General features: G+C 54.9%; 1 protein-coding gene across 23 annotated transcripts in view; it reads left to right on the forward strand.

Moving 5' to 3' along the window:
* NPHP4 (nephrocystin 4) overlaps positions 1-14,569 on the forward strand; it is a 148,661-nt gene extending 134,092 nt beyond the window's left edge. For 19 of the 23 annotated variants that reach the window (XM_033844334.2, XM_033844341.2, XM_073796973.1 and 16 more), the window contains 3 exons: positions 159-338; positions 612-755; positions 1,279-1,851. In XM_033844334.2, coding sequence (XP_033700225.1) covers positions 159-338; positions 612-755; positions 1,279-1,419 — 465 coding nt within the window. In that variant the 3' untranslated portion in view covers positions 1,420-1,851. Of the gene's footprint in view, positions 1-22; positions 339-611; positions 756-1,278; positions 1,852-14,018 lie in introns of those variants that run through there. The other 4 variants (XM_073796961.1, XM_073796947.1, XM_033844366.2 and 1 more) reach the window with 4 other exon arrangements.
* The last annotated feature ends 2,288 nt before the right edge of the window (positions 14,570-16,857 follow it).

Genomic DNA, 16,857 nt, shown 5'->3' on the forward strand with positions numbered 1-16,857 from the left:
TCTTACCTCTGACTCCATGCAGGCCAGGGGACCTCCCGCCCAGCGCAGGGGTTCCCCTGGGACTCTCTCAGCCCCTGGGCTGCGCGCCCAGGAAACCCCTCGTCTGCACGACTCGAGGGGCTGCCTCCCGACCTGCTTCTCCTCTGTTGTTCCTGAAGACGGACCCCAAAGGCGTCTTCGTGCTGCCCCCTCACGGGGTGCAGGACCTGCACGTGGGCGTGAGGCCCCGCAGGGCGGGCAGCCGCTTCGTGCACCTCAACCTGGTCGACGTGGACGCCCACCAGCTTGTGGCCTCGTGGCTCGTGTGCCTCTCCTGCCGCCCACCCCTCATCTCCAAGGTCTGCCGTGAGACGCGCGTGGGCCACGCGGTTCGGGTGGTGTGTCCTGTGACCCGGCCTGCCCAGATCCGGGCCGACGTTTCCTCCTCCCGGCCCCTCTGGCTGGGGGCCTGGGGGGTGGGTGTTTCCTCCTGTACCGTGAGCCCCTCGACCGGGAACTCGGGGGGCTTGTCTGCCGTATTTACTCAGCGTCTGGGGCTCAGGAGCGCAGGGCAGGCTTGGGAAGAAGTGGCTGGAGAAGGAGCCCGGGGCCAACTCCTGCCCTCCCCACAGGCCTTTGAGATCACGCTGCCTGCGGGGGCCGGGAAGGGCGCCAACAAGCGCATCACCTATACCAACCCCTACCCCTCCCCGAGGGCCTACCGCCTGCACAGCGACCATCCCCACCTGCTGCAGTTCAAGGAGGACGCCTTCCAGGTGCGGGGCTGCACAGGGTGGGGGGCCTGGGCACTGCTTCTCCCGGGACCCTGCCTTGGGGGCGTCAGCAGTCCTGGGGGAGAACGGCCTGTGGCCTGAGTGAGGCGCTTGCGGCCCCCAGGGGCACCGTCTGCTGAACTCTGCCTGGGCCTCTGACCCAACACCCGGGCCCCGGCAGGGGCAGCCCTGGGGGCAACCTTCCCTGCAGTGTTGTAACAGTTTCATCCAGACTGCCTGGCACGTTAGGCCTTTATCTCCTGTGACTCTTTCAGGGAAAGTGAGCAGCAGCTCGGGCGACCCGGGTCTGTCCCTCGCTGGAGGGTGTAGTGACGCGTTTCCGGGGCTTTGGGAGGAGTAGCCGGGAGGGCTTTGACAGTGACGCTGGGAAACTTGGTTCAGATCATGAGTGTATGTTCTGGGGCCTGCGAGCCTGGGGAATGTGTGTACGCCTGTGTGGAAGTGGCTGGAAGAGGGAGAGGGGGGTCGGCAGGGTGGGCGCTAGGACGGCGACGCTTCTTGCCAGGTCGGGGGAGGCGAGACCTACACCATTGGCCTGCGGTTTGCGTCCCGTCAGAAGGCCGGAGAGGAGGAGATTCTGATTTACATCAATGACCACGAAGACAAAAACGAGGAGACGTTCTGCGTGAAGGTCATCTACCAGTAAAGGAGCGGCGGGGGCCGTCCTGCCGCTGTTCGGGGTCAGGCTCCTGTCCCAGAACTCGGCACCGTGGACTGGGCTGAGGGAGGTGGGGGTCGCCGCGCCCCTAGCCGTTTGCGATGCTCCCCCCCAGTCAGGCTGCTGCCAGTACCGACCGCGTAGCAGCCCCACTGGAGTCCTGACCGTGAGCGTGCGCGCCCGGTGAACCCGGGGCCCGTTTCTCTCTGCGGCACACGGGGGATTGTCGCCATCTGTGACGTTAGGATTTACTGTCAGCAAAATGTATTTTCTGAGTCATTTTAAATGATAAAATTATGTTTTTAAACTGAGTTTTATACAAACACTATTATTTGCTATGTAATGTTTTTTATGCTGGTATTATTTCACATCTTTTAAAAACGTTGTACGAAATACTAAATTTTTACACGGTTTCTCTTTTGGCAGTTTTCTTGAGTGTTTTCTGCTGTTTTCACCGTTGTCAGAGTTTTCTGTCTGCAGCATAAGCTTCCTTTTCCCTGGAGGATGACGTTGCTGAGGGACAGTCGGTGGCCCGTGGTTTGTGGCCTCTGGGAGAGGCTGCTTAGTCCTGACCTGAGGGCAGGGCAGCTCTGACCTCTGCTTCTGTTGTCATCTCTCCTGCATTGATTCTGGTCCCCCTGCCTCCCTTTGTAAGGCCCCCGTGAGGACACTGGACTTTCCTGGAAGATCCAGGACGACCGTTCTGTCTCACGATCCTTAACTCCATCCCCTGTACCACGTGAGGTCACCAGTCACGGCGTCCAGGGATCAGGTCAGGCCGGCGGCGAGGGGGCATTGTACCACCCACCCCCATCCTGTTGGCCAGAACCTAGTCGCTTGGCCACACCCAGCTCCGAGGGGTCTCAGAAACGTTGTCTTTCTTCCAGGCAGTCGTGTGTCCAGGTGACTTTGGGGGATGGTATCCCTAGCGGGGGGAGGGGGGAAGGTTTAGCGGGGCAGCCAGTCATCTTTGCCCCAGCGCTGCTGGTGGGGATGGTGAGAAGTGGCCGGACGGGGAGCATCCCAGGGATGGAATCGGCAGGGTAGGTGATGGATTAGGGCTTAGAAACAGAAACTTTACCTTCAGTCTGTTGGAAAGATGGACAGAAAGGAAGCGCGCTGTCCCAGCCCCCGGGTGGTGAGGAGACAGCAGGGTGGTAGCCAGCTGTGCGCATGTGCAGACGGGAGACCAGACTCCCATGGAAAGTGGCCCATGGTGGGGGGTCTCTCTCTGCACCGTGAACCCAGGGGGGCTCCCCGTGATTGAGAGCAGTATGAGCCCCGGGGAAATGAGCGGGCAGGCTCTTTGGAGAGACGGTCAGCAAGGCGGCCAGGGTCAGACGCACCGTAGGCAGGAGCGGGGCATCGGCTGCCCCCAGGGAGCCTGATTTAGACCCCAGCCCTGTCAGTGGGGTTACGGACGGCACCTGCACTGGAACTGAGGCCAACCGCCCCACCTTGGGAGGGGCCCCTGCAGCACCCTGCAGCCTCCTGCCCACAGGTCCTCCCCGCCGGGCGTGTGCCCCCAAAGAGCGGCGTGGAGTTGGATTCTGGGGAAGAGAGCCGCCTCAGGCCTATCTATCTGCCAGTCTGCAACGTGAGGACCCACCACGGGGCCCGTCTGTCTGTTGTTCGATGCTCGCTGTTGTCTCTTCAAGGGTGGCCTCTGCGTTTTGCACGCCTGCCGCGCGCACGGCACAATCTCAGTTCATCCACGCCCCGGGCCAGTCCAGGCCCAGGCCCCGCCACCAGGGACCAGGCCCCGGCGGGGAGTGTGTTTTAGGAAGCAAGGCAGTTCTGGAGCCCAGTTGCTTGCTGTCCTGGGGGCACGCGGTGTGGGGGGGAGGTGGGCAGGGGATGCTTCGCTTTCATCTCCTCCCATTTCCAGATGCTTCCAAGAGCCGGGTAATCTAGGGGCCGCTGCTCTTCCTAGAGGCAGATCCGCTGGGGGCGCACTTCACCCACACACAGCGGTGGGACCTCAGCAGCTTCCTTACCCCACGTCTAGTCTGCAAGGCAGAGACTGCAGTAGGGGCCGTTCAGGCCTTTCTGTAGCTCAGGCCGCCGTCCCCAGCGAGCTGTGCCGAGGGGCCGGCAGCAGCCCTGCCCTGGCTGGAGGTGGGGTCGGGGGCGCCCCTCCCCACTGTGTCCGGGGGGCCCGCAGGCTGCAGGTGCAGGAGCTGGCGGTGGCGGGGTGCTCGAGGAAGCAGCGGCCGGCCTTGGCGAGAGAGAGGCCATCAGCCTGGGATGCCCGTTCTCTGGCCCTCGCTCCCTCGTTAGTTCATTCTTTCATCCATCCGACCTTGGCCGTGGGCACTCCTCCGGGCTCTGTTTGTGCAGGAGGTGCGGACACTGGTGCCCTGAGACGGACACCTTCCCTGCCCCAGGTCAGGAGCTGACCTCCTGGGGGGCTCAGACGATAAAAAGTGGGTACCACATAGACGGTCGGCCGGGCGGTGATAAAGTCTGTGAGGGGAAAGGCAGGAGCAGGGCGTGGAGCGGGCTGATGCCAGAAGGAGGGACTGAGCGGGTGGCGGGTGAGAAGGGAACGGGAAGGGGTGGAGGGGCCGGGGCAGGTCTCGGGCTTGTGGGCTGCAGGCTGATTCTCGGGTGACGCAGGGGTGACGGGGCTGGGCTGGACAGGTGCCTCGCCTCAGGACCAGCAGCAGGGGTCACATTAGTGACCCGCCTTCCCCAGGGGCCACCGCGTCGGTGCCATGGGGGCTGGTGAAGCTGGGCTCAGCTGGATCGGGGGGCGTGGGGGGCTGTCCACGCTTTTTTAAGTCAGAAAAGCAGATTCTCTACACACAGAGGACCTTTCCCTTTGCCCTTTTTCCCGTCCCCTCCTCCAAACGCCCTCCCCCTGGGGACTGTGGCCTTCCGGTCGCTCTGGCACGCACACCCCTCTGTTCTCGGGCGCCGGTGAGGGTTTGAAGCCCCTCCCAGGAGTGAGAATCGGGCACAAGCTGGGGGCTTGTGCCTGTCAAAATTTATGCCGTTCTGAGCGTTTTTTCCTTCCCTTTCCTTTTCCTTTTTTTTTCTTTTCTCACAAAAAAGAGAGATTTAAAAAATTATATTTATTTATTATTTATTTATCTTGTCTGCGCGGGTCTCAGTTGTGGCACACGGGCTCTTAGTTGCAGCGTGTGGGATCTGGTTCCCCGGCCAGGGATGGAACCCGGGCCCCCTGCACTGGACCCCCAGGGACGTCCTGAGAGATTTCTTCTGCGATAAATTTTCAGTGTTAAATAGAAACCATGGCTGTGATCCGCCATCTTGGGGCTCTTCTGCTGGGGCCCAAAGCCCAGGTCAAGTTCACGTGCGCTCTGGGTTGCAAAACCCGGGCCTTCTTCCTTCCTTTATGAACCTGAAGTGTCCTGCCCCGACGCCCTAGACGTGGACTAGTATTTTCCTCTAACTTCTGACTTCCCGGTGGTCAGTTCCCTGGCCCGGCTGGCATGTGCAGAAGCGCCAGGTAATTTACACGAGAAAGCGGGGGCCCAGCCCCCTCCTGGGGTGGATCTGCCGTAAGGGCTGGGAGCCGCTGCTTCTCCTGCACAAAGGCGCACCATCTTTCAAAGGGAACCTTATCATTGCCATCAAGGGTGTTTTTAGCATTAGTATTTTATTTTTTCCCTTCTGTCCCTCCTCCTCCCACCCCGGCCGAAAGCTGCTTTTAACTAAATGGAGTGAAATGAAAGCCAGATTAGCTGCTTTGCTTTGCTCATGTCTGATAATGATTTAATGCTGTTTTTATCTACTTAGAAATAAATTAAGGCGCCTTTTAAAACTTTTGCCTCAGGTTCGAAGAGGTTGGGGCAAACAACCGTTCTGTTTCCTTAGCAACTTTTTTTCCTCCCTGTGGAGAAGGTTGGGGTGTATGCAGCTGTAACCCCCAACAATCTGGACATAGTGGTTTTAGTTTTATTTTCAGGGACGTGTGCTGAGACCTTTACAAAGAAAGAGTAGGAGAGGAGGGGAGCGAGGGAAACAGCCAGTGGCCTTGAGAAGTCGTGCAAGTGCGTCCGTGTCTGGCGTGTCTTGAGCACCGTGGGGTCTCCCTGGTCCCATGTGGGACGCTGCCCTTGAGTCTGGGGGACAGACAATGAATCCAGAGGCCCTTCCTGCTGGTGGAGGGGGCGGAGCTCCACATACAGTCAAAACCTTGTCATCAGGACACGTCTGCTGGCGTGCCACATGGGCCCCCATGGCTCTCCTGATCCCACAGCAAAGCCAGGTCTGAGCTGGTTGTGGGGGGCTGTGCAGGGCCGAAGGAGCCTGCTCTCCGTGTCGGGGAAGGCCCGCCTTGGGGCAGCCAGCCACGTGTCATCGGTGTCACCACACTTCTCCTTGCCTCTCCAAGGCTGTTCAGGGGGCCCTGAAAGCCAAGTGCAAGTCAGAGAGTGATCTAGTGTCCCCACAATATCCATGTCCACCGAGCACCTCAGAAAGTGACCTTATTTGGGAACAAGGTCTTTGCAGATGTCCTTAAGGTAAGGATCAAGATGCAGTCATATTGGGACCATTAAGGTGGTCCCTAAATCCAGTGAGTGTCCTTTAGGAGACAGAAAAGGACACACAGAGAAGGTCATACAATGGTGGAGGCCACGATTGGGGCGATGCGTCTGCTGGTCGAGGACCACCAAGGATTGCTGGGAGCCGCCAGCACCTAGGACAGGGGCCTGGGACCCGTTCTCCCTCAGGGCCGCCCGAAGGACCTCTGGCCTCCAGAGCTGCGGGAGAATATACTTCTGTTGGATTAGGCCACCTGGTCACTTGTGACGGCAGCCCCAGGGGCCTTAAATATCCACGTAACCAGCGAATCAAGATTTCTGGTCTTTGGGAGGGAGGGCCAGGTATAAATCTGAAGAGTGACCTGTAGACAGGGCGACCCTTTGCTGTGTGCGGCCGTCCCCCGGGCAGAGGTGGCTTCCTGCAGCAGCGGGGCCGCTCGGAGTCGCGTCGGCCTCGAGTGTCTGTCCTCTCGGTTGTCAGATCCCGAATTGATCTGTGAATCAAGGCTCTAAAGATACATTTCATCGCAAGAATTCAACCTTGAGATAATCACACATCAAAGTGATGAGTGTGTCTCCAAGAGGCAAAGTCACTAAGACGAGTGTTATAACGACACTTAAGGGAAAGGAACGGGCAGAACAGTCCCCTTGCCCCCCAAAAGCTGAGTGTGCCCGAGGCTCAGGGGACGCCCAGGTTGGAGTGGGTGTGAGGCCGGTGGGAAGGGCCCCGGGCCGCAGGCGACTCTGTCCTTCTAGATCTCTCCCTCTGCAGCTCTTCGGCTTCTCGCGGCCTCCAGCCTTCAGTGGGTGAGGCAGAGGCAGGAATCCTGCAGAGGCCGCGGGCCCTGAACTCTCTCTCCGCTCGTCCGCCGTCTCCCTCACCTTGGCTGGGCAGTGGGTATGGGCAGAACGGATCCAGACGGGCCTGAATCCTGGCTCAGCTGTGGCCTGCAGCTGTGGCCACTCTGGGGGTGCCTTCTTCTCCTGTGTGGGGTGGGGTCCTCAGTCTCTGTGTGAAGTAGGGTCCTCAGTGTCCTGTGTGAGGTGGGGTCTAGGAGCTCCTACCGCTTAGAATCTTCTTAGGATCTGGGTTTCATGCCGGGGGGCGGGGGGAGCTCAGGTCTAGTGCGATGGCCTCAGGACCGTTCCCAAGCATCGTCCGCATCCCACCAGGCGGCTCTGAGTGCAGTGCCCCCCTTGGGAGCCGTTTTTCCTTCCACCCTGACTGCGGGCCTGGCTGGGTGACATGCTTTGGCTGTGGCCTGGGGGCGCAGGTTCTGTGGCTGTGTCCCAGATGGGCTGCTCTCTCCCTGGGCCCCAGGCTTGGCTGCAGGGAGGGGAGGGGAGGAGGGTGGCTCCTCTCACAGCTGGCGGCCTCCTAGTAGCCTGTTACACTTTGTTCAGATGTGCTTTAGAAGTATGGATTTGAAACGTCTGGTCCTTTTTGAACCCAATATAAACTTTGATCCTTTCTTCCACTTGCCTGATTAGTGTTGGACTCCAGCTCTGGCAGCTGAGTGGCGGGGCTCAGAAACGTGATCTCATGAGTCCCTGGAGACACCAGTGCTCCTGCCTGGGTGCCCCGTGCGCTCTCAGGACCCTCCTGTTCCAGATTCCAGGTCAGCCCTTCTTACACATCCAGACCAAAGAAAGTGAAGGCGGGTTCTTGTGTGTGTAGTTGTCATCGTCCGTGTCTCCCTGAGCTGCGCAGCGCTGGGCAGGGCTCGTGGCTTCTCTAGGAGGTCATGAGGGCAGAAGACACACCATGGGGATGACTGACCCACACCCTGACCTCGCGGCCCACTGGCCTATGTGGCCCCAGTCATTGCTGCCTCCCCACCTGGGTTAGTCACCTGTCCCAACAAGCACCACAGATGGGGGCTTAGACAACAGAAATCCGTTCTCTTGAGAAGGCTGGGAGGCCAAAATCAAGGTTTCAGCCACTTGGTTTCTCCTGAGGCCTCTCCCCTTGTCTTGTGAACATCTTCTCCCTGCGTCTTCCCACCGTCTGCCTTTGTGTTTATCTATGGCATGATTTTCTCTTCTTGTAGGGACATGAGTCCTGTTGGATTAGGACCCACCCTTATGGCCTCACTTTACTTAACCACCTCTAAGACCCCATCTCCAAATACAGTCGCACTCGGAGGTCCTGAGGGTTAGGACCTCAACAGATGAATTTGGGGGATGTGATTCAGCCCCTGACACGACCTCTGGCTGCCACCCTCATGCTTACCCTCCTGCCCCCTCTGCGTCTTGCCCCCTTCCCTTGCCTCCTGTTCTCACAGCCCCTTCCTTTCATTACCGCCATACCCTGAGACCCCTGGCCGTCACAACTGCTGGGCGGAGGCCCCCTCTGTCGGGCCCGCAGGCAGCGGAACAGGGAGACAGGCTCTCAGCCGTGCGCGGCGTCTGTCCTTGGATCTGTGGCCCTAACCCTCAAGTAGGCCTCAGGCAAATGGCCCTACCACACCTTCCTGGTCTGTCTCTTCTTCAGGCTTCCAGAGAGCGGCCCACCCCTGCTCCTTTCTTCTCAGACCGCCCAGCGCCCACCCTCAGAGTCAGCTGCTAACCTTGCCTCACCCTTCATGGAGGAAAGAGGAGTCACCAGACCAGAGCCTTCCTGTGGTCCCACCGTGATCTGTGACCCGGCCGTGCCCGAGGCGGCCGCCATCTCGCCTGCCCTGACAGAGGACCAGGTGTCCTGGCCCCCACGGGGGCCCGAATCCCACCCCTCTAACTCCCGAGGGCCTCACTCCTGCCCTTCTGTCGTTCCTGGAACCCTCCGCACACAGTCATTCTCGGTCACCCATCTTAAAAGGAAAAGCCACTTCTCTCTCCATTCTCCCCTCTCGCTACCACCTGCTCTGCTCCTCTGGATAGAAAATCTTGCCAGCGTTGTCTGTGGCCAGTGTCTGAAGCCTGCCCCCACCCCCCCGCCATCATTCTCTCTCCTGCCCCACGGAGACCTCGCTTTCAAGCTTACCTATGGCCCCTGTGAAGCCAGGTCCATGGTCACTGTCTGTCCTCTTTGCTCTGGCTACCTGGCACCGCGGCTCCCCTGCCTGGTCTCCTGGAGTTGAGGGGGGCCACATTCTCCTGCTTTTCCTCCAGCCTCTGCCCCCTCCTCAGCCCGGCCTTTGACTGCCACCTGTCCTCAGCCCCTCCGTCCTGGTGGCCGCCTCCTGTCCCCTGATTCTAAACAGCGTGGCCACGTCTGTCACCCCTCACACCCGTACTGTGGCCCTGACATTTTCCAGCACCGCCCTGGGCTGCTGTCTGGGCGGTTCCCAAACTCTGCTCGCTTGGGGTGGCCCCCGTTTCCCGCCAGAGCTTCCACTCACCTAGAGGTACCGTACATTCAAGGCCATTCCCCTGTGATGGGAATCTAGGTGTTCCCAATCTTCCTATAGTAAAATGCTGCGATCGGTAAGCTTGTACGTGTACTTTCATGTTCTCCTGTGAATGTTCTGTGGGATTGAGGCTACTATTGGATTTACCGGGTCCCCTGAAAAGTGAAACATCTTTTTCTTTTTACTTATTTTATTTTTTCTAAAGGATTAGAAATCACAACGTTGATTATTTATTTATTTATTTATGTGGCCGTGCCGGGTCTTAGTTGCCACATGCGGGATCTTCTGGTTCCAGCATGCGGAATCTTTAGTTGAGGCATGTGGGATCTACTGCCCTGACCAGGGACTGAACCCAGGCCCCCTGCATTGGGAGCGCGGAGTCTTAGCCACTGGACCACTAGCATTTAATAATAGTAATGTTCCCAGCAAAGAACAAACCTGCATTCTACCATGGGTCGAAAACTGTTTGTGGGCTATTTGGAAAACATTACTTAATGTTTTCCTTAACTAGAATCAATTACGAGACCCTAGTAAAGAAATAAGTCCAAACATGAGATTCTAAGACCTCTCACTGTGAAAACATCTTTTCGCTTTTAAAGTTAAATGTGTACTTTGTAAAACGATTCAAACAATACCGAAGAGTATAAAATAAAAATTTAAACATTCTCTCTTCCCCCCACAGCTTTCAGTAACACTTCCCAGAGGACACTACTGTTTCTCCCCCCACAGCTTCCAGTAACACTTCCCAGAGGACACTACTGTTTCTCTTGGATCCTTCTAGAATATGTTTATGCATTTTAGTGCAGAAATGGGTGTCCTTGTATTTGCACATGGGGTAACATTCTTTTTGCTCACTTAATTCTGTATCCTAGCGATCTTTTCAAAATGTGACATACAGATCTTGCTGAGTCGTTTGTATTGACTTATTGCTAATGTCTTACCATACATGTTTATAGGTTTTGTTTTAAAATATACATTCAGAAGAGTATCTACAACTTAAGTATGGTTTAAAGAATAATGCTACAGTGAATACTTATGAAACTACCACATAGAGAAATGGTATCTTTTAAAAAATGTTTCATTTTAAAACTCTAGGCTGGTCTCAAAAAAGAACACAGCTGCCTTTTGTGCATTGATCTATAACTGGCGACATGGCTAAACTCGTTTATTAATTTTAATACTTTAGCTGTAGGGTTATGTTAGGGCGGCCGTGTGAATACTCATATCATCTGTGAGCGTGACAGCCTTCTTTCTCCCTGTCCAATCCTTATCTCTTTTTTATTTCTCTTGCTTGTCCAAATGCACTGGACGAGGCTTTCTAGAAAAATATTCCATAAGAATGGGTGTAGTGCATATCCTTGTTTTGTTCCTGATTTTAAAGAAGGTGCTGTCAGTGTGTCACCATCAACATGAACTTGTGTAACCACAGTGCCCTGTCTGAGGAACACCCTGTAGAACCAGGGTTCCGTGGAGGTCACTTTGGAAACCGCTTCTCTGCAGGGTTTTGGAATCGAGGAGTCCGGATTTTATCCTTTACTGGTGATGGAGGCGGGCTCATACTTCTGTACTAGATTGCCCTGTTAAAGTTCAGATGTAACTTTATGAGTCCTGATCGACCACTTCTCACAGTAGTGAGACTCTTGGCCCTGGGCACAGCTCCCACCATGGCCAACTTCACCAGGAAGCGCCCTCGCTTGGGAATGTCACTGGGTCTCACTGGTCCCAGCCATGTGTGGACAGTGGGGTTAATCCCCCTAGAGCATTAGCTGTGCTCAGTTCCCCTCTCACACCATGAACAAAACAAAGGCCTCTAGCATCTTTTTAAAAAAATTTTTATAAATTTATTTATTTATTTATTTATGGCTGCGTTGGGTCTTCGTTGCTGCGCGTGGGCTTTTCTCTAGTTGCGGCGAGCGGGGGCTTCTCTTTGTTGCGGTGCGCAGGCTTCTTATCGCGGTGGCTTCTCTTGTTGCAGAGCACGGGCTCTAGGCACGCAGTCTTCAGTAGTTGTGGCACGTGGGCTCAGTAGTTGTGGCTCGCAGGCTCTAGCGCGCAGGCTCAGTAGTTGTGGCTGAAGTGCTTCGTTGCTCCGCGGCATGTGGGATCTTCCCGGACCAGGGCTTGAGCCTGTGTCCCCTGCAGTGGCAGGTGGGTTATTAACCACTGCGCCACCAGGGAAGCCCAGGCCTCTAGCATCTTGAGGGGTATTGGCCTCAGGTGAGTCAGCCCAGCTGGAGGCAGATGGCCCCACTCAACATGCCAAGATGGGCGTTGAGAAATAGGCTTCCTGAGTCTTGTAGCCCAGACCTCAGGGCCTTTGCAGGAAGGGAGCACAAAGTAAATACGTGAAGAGGGGTTTGCTGACCTGCTAAGCTGGTCTCTGCAGAGGGTCTGGGAAAGCATGATTCACCTCTTATGACCCATCGTGCTGTGCATCCCATGCGTGGAGTGATAATGGAAATGACCCAAGAGACCCACAGGGAAGCAGCAGCATCACACCCTCGGTCATGCTGTATCCCGCTGTCAGGAGCCCCAGATGAGCCCCTGGGGAATGCTGCCAAACCCCGTCCTTTCTGAGACTGTGAGCTACTAATTGAGGCTCTCACCAATGGAGAGACTGGCTCGGGTCAACGATTTAAGCAAACCTCAGGCTTGGATTTACTCCAGCTATTACCCCTTCATGTAGGTAAGCTCAGGGATCAATTATTTTGGATCACATTTTTGGTTCAATTTTTTTGTAAAGGAAGAGATGCATTTCTGTTGTTTTTTTTTTTAACATCTTTATTGGAGTATAATTGCTTCACAATTGTGTGATAGTTTCTGCTCTGTAATAAAGTGAATCAGCTATACATATATATATATATATATATATATATATATATATATCTCCCCATATCTCCTCCCTCTTGCGTCTCCCTCCCTCCCTCCCTATCCCACCCCTCTAAGTGGTCACAAAGCACTGAGCTGATCTCCCTGTGCTATGAGGCTGCTTCCCACTAGCTATCTACCTTACGTTTGGTAGTGTATATATGTCCATGCCACTCTCTCACTTCATCCCAGCTTACCTTTCCCACTCCCCATGTCCTCAAGTCCATTCTCTATGTCTGCGTCTTTATTCCTGTCCTGCCTCTAGGTTCTTCAGAATCTTTTTTTTAAGATTCCATATATATGTGTTAGCATATGGTATTTGTTTTTCTCTTTCTGACTTACTTCACTCTGTATGACAGACTCTAGGTCCATCCACCTCAATACAAATAACTTAATTTCGTTTCTTTTTATGGCTGAGTAATATTCCATTGTATATATGCGCCACATCTTCTTTATCCATTCATCTGTCAATGGACACTTAGGTTGCTTCCATGTCCTGGTTATTGTAAATAGAGCTGCAATGAACATTGTGGTACATGACTCTTTCTGAATTATGCTTTTCTCAGGGTATATGCCCAGTAGTGGGATTGCTGGGTCATATGGTAGTCCTATTTTTAGTTTTCTAAGGCACCTCCAAACTGTTCTTCATAGTGGCTGTATCAATTCACATTCCCACCAACAGTGCGAGAGGGCTCCCTTTTCTCCACACCCTCTCCAGCATTTATTGTTTGTAGATTTTTTGATGATGGCCATTCTGACTGCTGTGAGATGATATCTCATTGTAGTTTTGATTTGCATTTCTCTAATGATTAATGATGTTGAGCATTCTTTCGTGTGTTTGTTGGCAGTCTGTATATCTTCTTTGGAGAAATGTCTATTTAGGTCTTCTGCCCATTTTTGGATTGGCTTGTTTGTTTTTTTGTTATTGAGCTGCATGAGCTGCTTGTACATTTTGGAGGTGAATCCTTTGTCAGTTGCTTCATTTGCAAATATTTTCTCCCATTCTGAGGGTTGTCTTTTGGTCTTGTTTATGGTTTCCTTTGCTGTGCAGAAGGAGGTTTATTTTTTAATGAACTTTGTTTAATAGTGAAGAGAGTGAGTATGGAGTGCTCTGAGTTACGGGATCCCGATGCGTGTGTATTTGCATCAAACCTTTTGCAGGCTGGGCTCGAGCCCTCTGGTGCTGCTGGGACTCATTTCTGTGCAGCGGGACCTCCCAGCTCTCAGACTGGAGGGAGGTGGTGCGGCCAGCTGGGGAAGGGGACGGGTCCACGGAGGGAGAGATGTCAGGCTGCTTCCACTGTGGTCAGCGGGTTCCCCTGGGCCCAGGAGAACACGCCTGGGGAGCGTCCACCAAGGATGAGGGGCTGGGTCGCTCCCTTTCCAGCTCCATCCATACCCAGCTGCTCTCAGAGGTCTGGCCAGCCTCGTGCAGCCCAGGAGGAAGGCTGGATGGCGAGCTGAGGGTGTTTGCAGCAGGCTCCTGGCAGGGACTGAACGGGGATGGGCAGAGGGTCTGCCAGGGTGGTCATGTTTCCTTTCTAACTTACAGCTGGGCTGCAGGAGGGCCAGGAGCCTGAATAGCCAAGCGTGGGTGGAAGATTCCAGAGCGCTGGCTGGGCCCCTGTGGGCTCCCCGTCAGCCTGCAGGTCCCTGCACTAACAGTGCCGTACCTGGGGCTCCAGAGGTAGAGCTGGGACTAACCTCCCCTGAACAACAGGCGTGAGAAAGTTCCTCCAAACTGCCGAGGGGTTGGAAGGTGCCGGCAGCCCCGAGCGGGGTGCAGGGTGGGCGTGCTGCCGGGGGCGCTGCCCGACCGGCCCGCGGGTCATGAGCCTGGCTGTTTCCCCAACAGACAACGCGACTCCTTTTCAAGTGCATCGAGCCGTGAAACCAGAGACGAGCTTCACAGGGCTGGTGGATCTCAGCTCTGCGCAGCGAGGAGACACATCCATCTCCAAGATGCTGGTGGCCGGGCACCCAGGGCCTGGCTTGTCGTAGCTGCTCAATTAGTGTTCCTCCAAGGCACGACTCCAGACGAAGCCTTCTGGCTTCTTTCTCACGGACCCTGCCCCCTCCCGCCCCAACCTTTGCGTTTCATTTACCAAGTGATCCTCAAAGAGCGGAACCAAGAGACTCAAACACCGGCTCACGGGCTTCCCTTGAGGCAGCTGGGCTGCGGGGCGAGCCCATGAGCTTGACGCTCCTAACTAGGGTCTTGCATTTAATCAAAACTCAACCTGATAGAGGATGGACTTGAGGACACGGGGAGGGTGAAGGGTAAGCTGGGACGAAGTGAGAGAGTGGCATGGACATACATACACTACCAAACGTAAAATAGATAGCTAGTGAGAAGCAGCTGCATAGCACAGGGAGATCAGCTCGGTGCTTTGTGACCACCTAGAGGGGTGGGATAGGGAGGGTGGGAGGGAGGGAGACGCAAGAGGGAAGAGATATGGGGACATAAGTATATGTATAACTGATTCACTTTGTTATAAAGCAGAAACTGACACACCATTGTAAAGCAATTATACCCCAATAAAGATGTTAAAAAAAAACCCCAAACAAAATAACTCAACCTGAGCACCACCCCCGCCCAACGCTGCCTTCAAGGGCTTTATCTTTCCCTTGGGGGCAGGAGCTGGGCACCAATGGTTGCGGGCAGAGCAGAAGACAGCCTCCATCCTGACGTCCTGCCCCTGGAGAAATGACTACTGGATTAAACATCGGAGCTGGGAAAGCGGTTTGGGTCCTGAGACAAGGGATGATGCCCAGGCCGGGGAGCTGGTCCATGGACAGCCCCCTAGCGATGGGCCACGGGGAGGCCGGGGCTAGGGCAGCTGTCTCTGGAAACGAGGCCGGGAATTACCGGGCAGCATAGTGGTGAGGCTTACTGTATTTAAAAAAAAAAAAAAAAAAGTATATATATATATATATATATATATATATATATATATATATATATGTAATAGTTTGTATCTGCTAATCTCAAACTCCTAACTTACCCCTCCCTCATCTTCCCTTTTGGTAACCATAAGTTTGTTTTCTGTCTGTGAATCTGTTTTTGTTTGTAAATAAGTTCATTTATACTATTTTTTAGATTCCACATATAAGGGATATCATATGAGATTTGTCTTTCTCTGTCTGATTTACTTCACATGGTATGATGATCTCCAGGTCCATTCGTATTGCTGCAAATGGCATTATTTCATTCTTTTTTTATGGCTAAGTAATATTCCATTGTATATATATATCACATCTGCTTTATCCATTCATCTGTCAGTGGACATTTAGGTTGCTTCCACGTCTTGGCTGTTGTAAATAGTGCTGCTATGAACATTGGGGTGCAGGTGCATTTTTGAATTTTCTCTGGATATATGCCCAGGAGTGAGATTGCTGGATCATATGGTAACTCTAGAGACCTACTGTTTATTGAGCTTCTGCTCTGTGCCAGGTGTGGCCCCAGGCACCTTTCAGATGACATTTCATTCAGTTTCCTCAGCTACTGTGTAAGTGAGATGCTGTGATGCTCACTTTACAGATGAAGAACCAAGCTCATCAAGGTTAAGACGTGTGCCCAGGTTGCACAGCCAGGAGGTGATAAGCTGGGAATCAGCCCAGGTGCTTGCCGTGACCCCGAGTTGCCTCCAAATTTGCTTGGCCTCAGCCCCTTCCCAGCCGCACAGCTCGAGGGGCAACTTTCACAGCAGATGCACAACCTGCACAACTGTACATGGCCGCCCTGATCTGGAAGCCCCGCCTCCTGGTTTCCAGCCCCAGGAAGCCATACAATTGCAGGCAATGCCTTCTTTCTTTCCGTCGCTGAGGGCAAGGCTGGTGTTCAGCGTTCAAAGTCGGAAGGTCAAGGTCTTTCTGGCCTCGGACCCCTTGGGCCAGTTCTGATGGCTCAGGGTTGGACAGGCTTTTCCTTGGGCTGGCCTCCCGCCAGCTGGAAACCTGGGTCTGAATTCCACCCGAATGTGGCTTGCCTAGAAATCCCTCTTCCTTGCATGGCCACCTTTTGGGGCCGGGGAGAGATAGACAGGCAGGGACCCCTCCACCGGCTTTGCCCAGGAGGGGGGAGCATCCCCCCAGGTGTGCTGACAGCTCGCTGCCCCAGGGATGCCTTCTCAGGGTCCTCTGGGTCCTTGGTGACATTGTGACATTTTCCTGCTGTCCGGGCTGGTGGACCCTAGAGAGCAACTCGGCCTGGGCGCCCAGGACACGGGGCTGCTGGGCGCCTCCGTCCTTGCTCTGGGATGTCCATGCTGCTACTCTGCCCCATGCACCCTTGGGACAGCCTCCTCTCCTATCCTGGTCTGGCTACTTCACGTTTGGAACACTAGGCGAAAGCAAACCCCCGCAAGCTCCTGGCCTCGACGCTCATAAGAGCTGACAGCTGACGGCAGCACCTGCCTTCCCTCTGCAGCCTCTTTCTGGGTTGCATGCCAGGCCTGGGCCTGGGAGAGCCCCACAGACACTCTGCTCTATGGGCCGGGCAGCTGAGCCCCAGAGGCGCTGTGTGACTTGCTGCCGGCAGCAGGGCTAGAACCCGGGTCACCCATCGCCACAGCCTGGGTCCTTCCCCTGTCACTAGGTTGCAGTGGAGTGCGTGGTGTGGGTCAGCTGGACGGAGTGGGGCCCAGTGGGGAGGGGAGGGAGGGGAGGGAGGGGCCCCTTTGTTGCCAGAAGAC

This window comes from Tursiops truncatus, chromosome 1 (genome assembly GCF_011762595.2).
Source record: "Tursiops truncatus isolate mTurTru1 chromosome 1, mTurTru1.mat.Y, whole genome shotgun sequence".
In the NCBI taxonomy this organism is placed as follows: domain Eukaryota; kingdom Metazoa; phylum Chordata; class Mammalia; order Artiodactyla; family Delphinidae; genus Tursiops; species Tursiops truncatus.